The sequence below is a fragment of the Ictidomys tridecemlineatus genome, chromosome 4, assembly GCF_052094955.1.
Source record: "Ictidomys tridecemlineatus isolate mIctTri1 chromosome 4, mIctTri1.hap1, whole genome shotgun sequence".
Classification (NCBI taxonomy): Eukaryota; Metazoa; Chordata; class Mammalia; order Rodentia; family Sciuridae; genus Ictidomys; species Ictidomys tridecemlineatus.
In genome coordinates this window covers 106,460,905-106,469,265 of record NC_135480.1, presented here as the reverse complement: position 1 = coordinate 106,469,265, position 8,361 = coordinate 106,460,905, and the positions used below count along the sequence as shown (strand labels likewise).

At 38.4% G+C, this 8,361-nt stretch overlaps 1 protein-coding gene across 1 annotated transcript; it reads left to right on the top strand.

The window, feature by feature from the left end:
- The first annotated feature begins 611 nt into the window (after positions 1-611).
- On the top strand, positions 612-1,550 carry Or6x1 (olfactory receptor family 6 subfamily X member 1). The gene has a single exon (XM_005328401.3). It carries the CDS (start codon positions 612-614, stop codon positions 1,548-1,550), a length of 939 nt encoding a protein of 312 aa, XP_005328458.1.
- Positions 1,551-8,361: the final 6,811 nt, after the last annotated feature.

Below are 8,361 nucleotides of genomic sequence, written 5' to 3'. Positions count from 1 at the left end.
CTATCACATTTAAAAGGATTACTCTCAAAGCTGCACAAAGTTTTGAAAACTTATTTTCCATTCATCAAGTGTATTTAATACTTTAAGAGGCCATTAGAAGCTGATTTGGCTGTCAAAGCCAGTCAAATTATCAGAAAGTAAGGGTGCCTGTTATGCATTCGTTTGTAAGGCAGCAGGGACTGAAATGTAGTCAAGAACCTTAAATAGTCAGCATCTTGGTTTTGGGTGGTTGTTTGGGGAGGGGGTTATTTGTTGTTGTTGTTGTTCCAACTACAGTCAACTGTACTTTAAGATTCTAAAGAGGAGGCCATGAATGTAGCTCAGTGGTAGAGTGCTTGCCTACCATGCCCAAGTTCCTGGTTTCAAACCCAATGCCACTGCAAATAAAAAGTTAGTAAATGAGAGTGAATACCAAACTATTTAGAAAACCCAACTATATACTGCTTATAAGCAAAACATCTAAAATGTAAGCTGGAAAGGTAAATATAAGATGTAACCAGAAAGCTAATAAGTAAAGTAGGTTAAGAACTAAAATCTCTTCACTAACATAAACAAATAAATATGTATTCTAAGGAGTTACTTCCTTGCTGTCTTTCTAGGTCTCAAAGGACATGAGAAATGGCACAGCAATCACAGAGTTCATCCTCCTAGGCTTTCCTGGTATCCAAGGATTACAAGTCCCTCTCTTTATAGTGATCCTTCTCATCTATATATTAACCCTTGCTGGCAATGGGCTCATTATTGTTATTGTCTGGATTGAGCCCAAATTGCAAATCCCAATGTACTTCCTCCTTTGCAACTTGGCCTTCCTAGAGATCTGGTACACCACCACTGTCATCCCCAAACTGCTAGAAACCTTTGTAGTAGCAAAAACAGTCATCTGCATTTCATGCTGCCTGATTCAGGTCTTCTTCCACTTCTTCCTGGGCACCACCGAGTTCTTGATCCTGGCTGTCATGTCTTTTGACCGCTACTTGGCCATCTGCAAGCCCCTTCACTACCCCTCCATCATGACCAGCAACCTCTGCCTGCAGCTGGCCCTCATCTCCTGGGTGGTGGGCTTCACCATTGTCTTTTGTCAGACAATGCTGCTCCTCCAGTTGCCATTCTGTGGCAACAATATCATCAATCATTTCTACTGTGACATTGGCCCCATCTTGAAAGCAGCCTGTGCAGATACCAGCATTTTGGAACTACTGGGTATCCTGGCAACCATCTTTGTGATCCCAGGTTCACTCCTCTTTACAATCATTTCTTATATCTACATCCTATCTACCATCCTACGAATTCCTTCAGCTGCTGGTCGCCAAAAGGCTTTCTCCACCTGTGCCTCTCACCTGACAGTTGTCTCCCTGCTCTATGGAGCTGTTCTGTTCATGTACTTGAGACCCACAGCACACTCCTCCTTTAAGATTAATAAGGTGGTATCTGTGCTGAATACTATTCTAACACCCCTTCTCAATCCCTTTATTTATACCATTAGAAACAAGGAGGTGAAAGGAGCCCTAAAAAAGGCAATGACTTGTCCAAAGACCCAACATGCCAAGTAAAACATGCAGCACATCACCTTGAGCTTAATGCAGATACCAAACTTAAATGTGAGACAGGATTATAAAGAAGTGTGTTAAAACATACCCACCCACCCACCCCCCAAAAAAAACTAGAAGTTCAGTTTTGTGACAAAATAAAGATACGAAAGCAAATTATGAGGATTAGGGGCCCTTGTAAGAATTTGTTATTAAAAATGAACTGGGAGTTTTTCTTGAAGATAAGTGACCCAATTCTCGATAAAGAAAATCCTAGAATACCCTCAGATGCACAGGTAGAACTAAGGACTTTCTCAATTACAAGCTAAAAGTAGAAACTACTAAAATCAGAGATAATGTCAACAACTCTGGAAAAGTGTAAGGAATCTCATTTCCCTCCTCGTTTGAGGCAAACCTCTGCCTTGTCTCCTTGCCAAAGACATCCCATGCCTCATTTTTTCAGTGCTTTTACCTTCACTATAAGAGAAGTATGCTGGAGTATCCTGATGAATGTTAATGTTCTTTCAGCAATGTTTAAAATGACTCTGGTTTCTGTTTGATAATATGTGAATAAGGACACTTCCATCTTGATATGATACAAATTTGTAGGTAAACTAAAATGTCCATTCTCAGATGGTATAAAAACTTCAGCAAATCTTATCAAAAGTTCAAATTTACATTTCATGGATTCTGCCAGTTTCTTTGATTTGATCTAGGTAGACATGTGCAACCAATAGTTGCATCAGAGCAAATGTAACTAACAAGATCTTGTTCCTTGGAAACTCACCCTCAAGGTTACATGAATTTCATAGCTCACAGGCAGGGTTAGTTTATATCAATAATAATTAGGGCCATGTGTGTTAGCATTTCATTGCTGCGGCCAAAATACCAGACAAGAACAACTTACAGGAAGAAGAGTTTATTTTGGGCTCACAGTTTCAGAAGTTCATTCTGTAGTCAGTTGACTTCATTGCTCTAGGCCTAAGGTGAGTCAGAACATCATGGTGGAAGGGCATGGGCTCATGGCAACTGGAAAGCAGAGAGAACATGAAGAGCCAGAACCAAAATATGTATTCCCCAAATGCATGCACCCAATGAACTACTTCCTCCAGTGATACCCCACTTGCCTGTAGTTATCACCCAGTAATCCATTCAAATGGATCGAGCCACTGATTAGATTATAGCTCTCAAAATCTGATCGCTTTACCTCTGAATATTCCTGCATTGTAGAATATGAGGTTTTTCGGGGAACATCTCACATCCAAATCATAACATCATGATTTTTAATGAAATACAAAATGGGTCAGGTTCAAGGTCATATAATAGGCACTTTCATATTCATAGGCTTGGGATTTGGAAAATTTGTTCTTCAATAAAGTGTTAAAAATTCTGAGTTCAGTAGTAAAAGAACCTCCTTAAACTTGCCAAATTTCACATCGCTTTCATTTTGAATTCTGAGCCTTCTTTTTAATAACTAATATCTTATGGAGCAAACACTTCATGGAAATGCTGCTTAACTAAAGTGCACATATTTTCAGGAACAAGTTAACTCAAAAGCTCATTGTCAAGAATTTGGCTCATATCTACCCAAGACCTCAACCTTTTCATTGACGTTACTGATAGTAAAAAACAGTAAATATCTAGGTATCTGAAGAGTAAGTTATTTGTGAAATTGGGTGATTCCTTATATGAGTCTTTATTTTCTCAAAGAAAAGTTGAATGTGTGCATTTTAGAAAAACATTTGGGCACTAGAAGACAAAGACAGAGTGGGGTGCACTATGAAATCAAGTTGTCATGTTGTCTCTGTGGCCATGGTGGCTCTTTTCCCTAAAAATAATGCTCCAGCTCCTACAGGCCCTGGAGGCAGACAACACCTGGTTGGTGTCTTTGACCTCCCATTTAGGCGAAGAAAAGTCAGACCTCAGGTATAGTTCCCTGGAACACTTTCTGTAATACATAACACTCTTGGTGCTCAGATTTTTGGAAGCTTCACTGCTGGACAGGCAGTGAACTGGCATTTCCAGTTCTTCAAACTGATACCTGGGTAGACTACAAAAAAAAAAAAAAAAGGATTCTTTTTCCCCATCAGAATCAGTACAAAAAATATTAGTCACTCTCTGGTACATGATGCCAATATGTGAATAAGACATGAAAAATGCATGAATTCATGTTATATTTGATTTTCATGAATTGAAGGCTGTTGGCATTTTCACACCTGTTCTTCCCTTCTTTACAGTATCTGTCAAGGTGTTTAAAGTCACACTATGCCAAAGGGAATAAAAAAGAAACTGAAGCTATAAATGTAAAAACCTCAGATTCAGACTTACACCACAGACCTGTTTTCCTTTCATGCCCATTTCTCCCAAATTTCCAAGAAATTTACAAATTTTGGAGTTACTGAAAAGTCACTGATTTATGAAAATTGCCTCATTTTTATTAAAGTTTAAGTGCGCTGTTTAATTTGTATTTTCAGATTAGAAAAAGCAAAGGGAGATGGATTTTAAGAAATCTATAATACAGGCACATTCCAAACATTACCAGGGGAAAAAGACCTGTAACAATGGTCCACTTCATGCTTTGAATCTAGCCCTTGATGCTCTGCCACAGCAACTTATTTTTAAACCTAGATATGTTTCTTTATCTTCTTCTCTCTCTCTTCCTCCCTAATTCTTTCCCTCCCTGATCTCAGGGAAAACACTATTACCTCTTTTCCCGATCCTAGGCAGAGTTAACTGTTCTTGAGCACACAAGTACCACAGGAACAAATTCAGACTTGGGGCTTGTACCAGAAGAGCTAGGAAATGACCATCTCCCAAATCAACAAGTGAAGTACAACTCCAGACAGAGAATGTCTGGTGTGTTGCTTTACAATTGCCTCTTTTAAAATCCCCTAATTCCCTTGATGGGCAGAATCTCAGCCTCTGGAACAGGAGTCACCCGTATTTTTCTTTTGCTAACAAAGTAATAAAGCTTCTTTTTTCCTTTTTCTTAAAACCATGTCCTCATTATTGGATTGGTATCAGAGACAAGAGCTGAACTTTTGGTAACAAATTGGTGACCCAGATGGGACCAAGAGCAGCCTCTGCTCCAGCTTTCTTGAGCATGCCTGGCACTCCAAACACTCCCAATTCCATGCTGAGGATGCAAAGTGGCTGGCAAACTTGTTGAGAGTCAATTCCTGAAGTGTTAGGAGACAAATGACTTTGCCTCCAGTAAAACTGGAGGAGCTGTTCCTGTGAGTAAAGGGTGGGGGGACTGAGGCTGCCAACAAAACATAGGTTAGTTTTAGTTTCTGTTTTTTGCTTTTCTGGGTGCTGTTTGTTTTGCCTGCCAATCTTCTGTTAAAGCAAGAGTTGCTGTGCCCCAGTGATGGACACCCTCTGACTGAATGGGGTCGGCAGCTGCCAAAGTTCCTTTTGCTTTGGGGACTTCCAGGCATTTGGGGAATTCCCTGCCATTGGTACAGTTTGCTCCATCTTGGTCCACTTCAAGAAAAAGGAAACTGAATACAGTACAGTCACAATACCCTTTGGCTATCCCATAAGTCCCCTGGTGTGCATTTCAATAGTCTTGATTCCACACTTATGGTTCCTCCTCATGGGAACATCTGGTTCCTCTGTGTGGGGTCATCTTTGCAACAAGTGGTATAGGAGTTGAAGTTAAGCAGGCTTCAAGAACCTAAGGATACTTGCTGAGAGCCATTGCCAAGTAGGAATGACGCATTGAAATTTCCTTGCCAGCGTACCCCATGTTGCTTAGAGGAAGGAAATGGACTTGCCTTGGACATTCACTGTGACATTACACGTATGCTTGAGTAAGGTGACCTTGCTCAAGGACCAGGGCGGATCTGGGTTTAGGGCGATCAGGTTTTAGGGAGTATCCCGCTCCTTGGGTTTAGGGCAGTTCCAGGTTTAAGGTGTACCCTGCTGGGAATAGGGCGTATCCTGCTGCCTCAGGCACACGGATCCTTGAGTTCCGGTTGAGTTCTCCTGGGATTCAGAAACTATTTGGGATTAAGAAACTATTTGGGATTAAAGCCTGGTGGAGTACGTGAATTTGGCGGAAAAACGTGATTTTCCCCAGAACGTGTTTGTAGAGGGCTGGTGTGAGTTCAGGAATAAAGAGTTGCTGTTTGAATCTACAAAACTGTGAGTGGCTCGTGATTTGATGCCTAGCCAGACTGCGGCAGATACTCACTACCTTTTGGTCTGTTCTAGGTTCTTGTCTGTTTGTTGGCCTTGGGTTCATGAATTCATTGATTGTCCATCTGTTACTGACCCTTTTAAGACATAGGCAATACTGCATTAATCCTATCGGCAGTCTCTAGGGAAAGATCTTGGATGGTCTGTTTTAAATCTTCCCACCTGTCAACCATAGTTTTGGGGATCTTTCCTGGTTGTCTATCTCTGTGTTCCTTTTTTGTATGTGTCTGTTACTGGCCCTTTAAGTCATAGGGCCATGCTGCATTGATCTTACCAGTAGTCTCTTGGAAATAAATATCTTGGCTGAATAGGCCACCTACATGTATAAGCCTGTTTAAGAGAAAGATGTTTGACTGTAATACAATCTGGCCTTTGAATGTTTTTCTGGATTATTATACAATCTTGCAACTGGAGTTGGTCTGTCAGAGATAAAGTATATGAAAGAGATTTTCTATGTACAGGCATTTATGCAGTTGCATAAAAAGGAGACTGAACAGTCAAAACTAAGTTGAGGCTCTGTATGGATAGCAGGATAACAGGAAAAAGGGTGAAAAATTTTTAGATCCTTTTCAACCCACTACTGGCACCCCAGCACTGTTTTTCAGCCTGGCCCCAAGCAGCTGTAGATCATCTTACTGTGGGTCAAGGATACTGGCCCACTACTGGAAAAAAGATCCCCAAGAAATCTGCCTGGGCTGTAGAAAAATAAGCAAAGAGAAACTGGCCCTTGCCTTGCCTCCCAGTCCCTTTTACCCATGGCAGGGTGAAGGCAAAACGACAAGGCAATAAGTTCCAGCATACTTAGTTTATAACCTGGGGACAAGAGTGATCTCGCCTTTTTAAGATTTGACCGAACAGTTCATTCAGCCAAGGTGTGTCCATCACTGAGGCACAGCAACTCGTGCTATAACAGTAGACTAGCAGGCAAAATAACTGCACCCAGAAAAGATAAAAACAGAAACTAAAGCTAACCTGTGTTTTGTTGGCAGCCTCTGCAAAACTAAGGATATAAACAAATTTAGAATGTCTAAGTAAGTTTCAGAAGATTTGTGGAAGATAAATCTCAAAAAAGTTTGTGTCTGTGATTAAACCGGCTATAGTTAGCACAAGGTTACTTGAATTTTAATGTAACTTACTTTAAACAAAGTTTGCAACATTGATTTGCTCTTATCACGATAATTTTCTTTTGTCTGTTAGGTTAGTACACAGGGAAAATAATTCTTAAAGAAATTAAGGTTTATACTTGTTTTAAAGAATTTTAAATGATTATTTTGTACCTGGTTAAATAAAAAAATAGATTATTTTAGGTTATAATAATATAGCTGACACCCTAAATATATGTGAATATATATGTGTGTGTGTATATATATACATATATATATTAAATATATGTGTATATGTATTAACTATGTTTGTATGAGCCTTGTCTAAGTGTTATGTAAAAGTTTGCAAAATGAAATTTTATGTAGGTTTACAAGCAAGATAACCAATAAGTGCTCTCTTTTATACATTATTGTATCTAACATAAAAGAGCCACACTGTATTTAAAAACTTAGCTTATATCTGTTTGCCTTGATTAAGTCTCTTTCTGATCATTAACATTTTTTCCTTAATGTGTAAGATATTTAAGGCTATCCTTTGATTTTTTGCTATTACTGCTAACCTATGCAGACCTGTGTTTATTGTTACCATGCACCGTGGATTCTAAATTTTACTTTAAAAGTTAAACTTAGTTAATATAAGGACATCTGTGTAATTGTGATACTAACCATTACGGGTTTCTTTGTATATTAGATGTATTCATGTTCTTCAATTATACAATCCTTTTAAAATGTAAAGGTAAAACAATCTACCAAGTTGGTGTTCTCTAAACTAAAATTGTGTATAGCAATAATCTCCTTAAGATTTATATAGAAATAACAAATTTAGTTAGTATTTATTCACTTCATTTAATGTTTGTTACTGGATAAAGGTAACCTGCTGTCAATAATTTTATATAAAATTCTGTATATACTGAAATGGAAATTTAAATGTATTTTTAGGAGGCAATAAGGAGAGTTGGATTTATTCAAAGGTGGACAATGTGGAACATGAAAACATTTTGCCACTTTTTCCACAAAAGGGAAGTTAAGAACTCTCTTAGCTTTTGTGTTTGTTTGAGATGTAATGTTGTATTATGTCAACTGATATTTGGGTACACTCAGGAAACAATATATGACAACATTGTACAATGATACTTTGAAAAAAAAAAGTAAAAGGTCAGCTTCAGAAATAAGCCTTTACCATTTGTCAAGAAGTCAGTCTCACCTGAGTTAAGGCTCTGCCTCTCATTCTTCTCAATGTTAGGATAGCTCCAAAGTAGGCTAGAATTAAGCTTATGTAAAATTGCATTCAAAACATAGGGTTTGTTGTTGTTGTTGTTATTATTATAAAGATTACTTTGATCTCAAAATAAATGTGATATAATACAGAACTAAAGTAGAGGTTTGGGCAAATTGCAAAAGATATTTAGAAAAGAAAGTAAAACTTGTATGCAATTGAGTTGACAAATACATGGGTCCTTGTAAAGACTGAATATATAACAAAGATACTTTAGATCTTTGTATTTTGTATTTTCCTTGCAAAACTCAGA

What these genes read in the sequence shown, in the direction of transcription:
- Or6x1 (XM_005328401.3), top strand. Translation starts at nt 612, where the DNA reads ATGAGAAATGGCACAGCAATCACAGAGTTCATCCTCCTAGGCTTTCCT.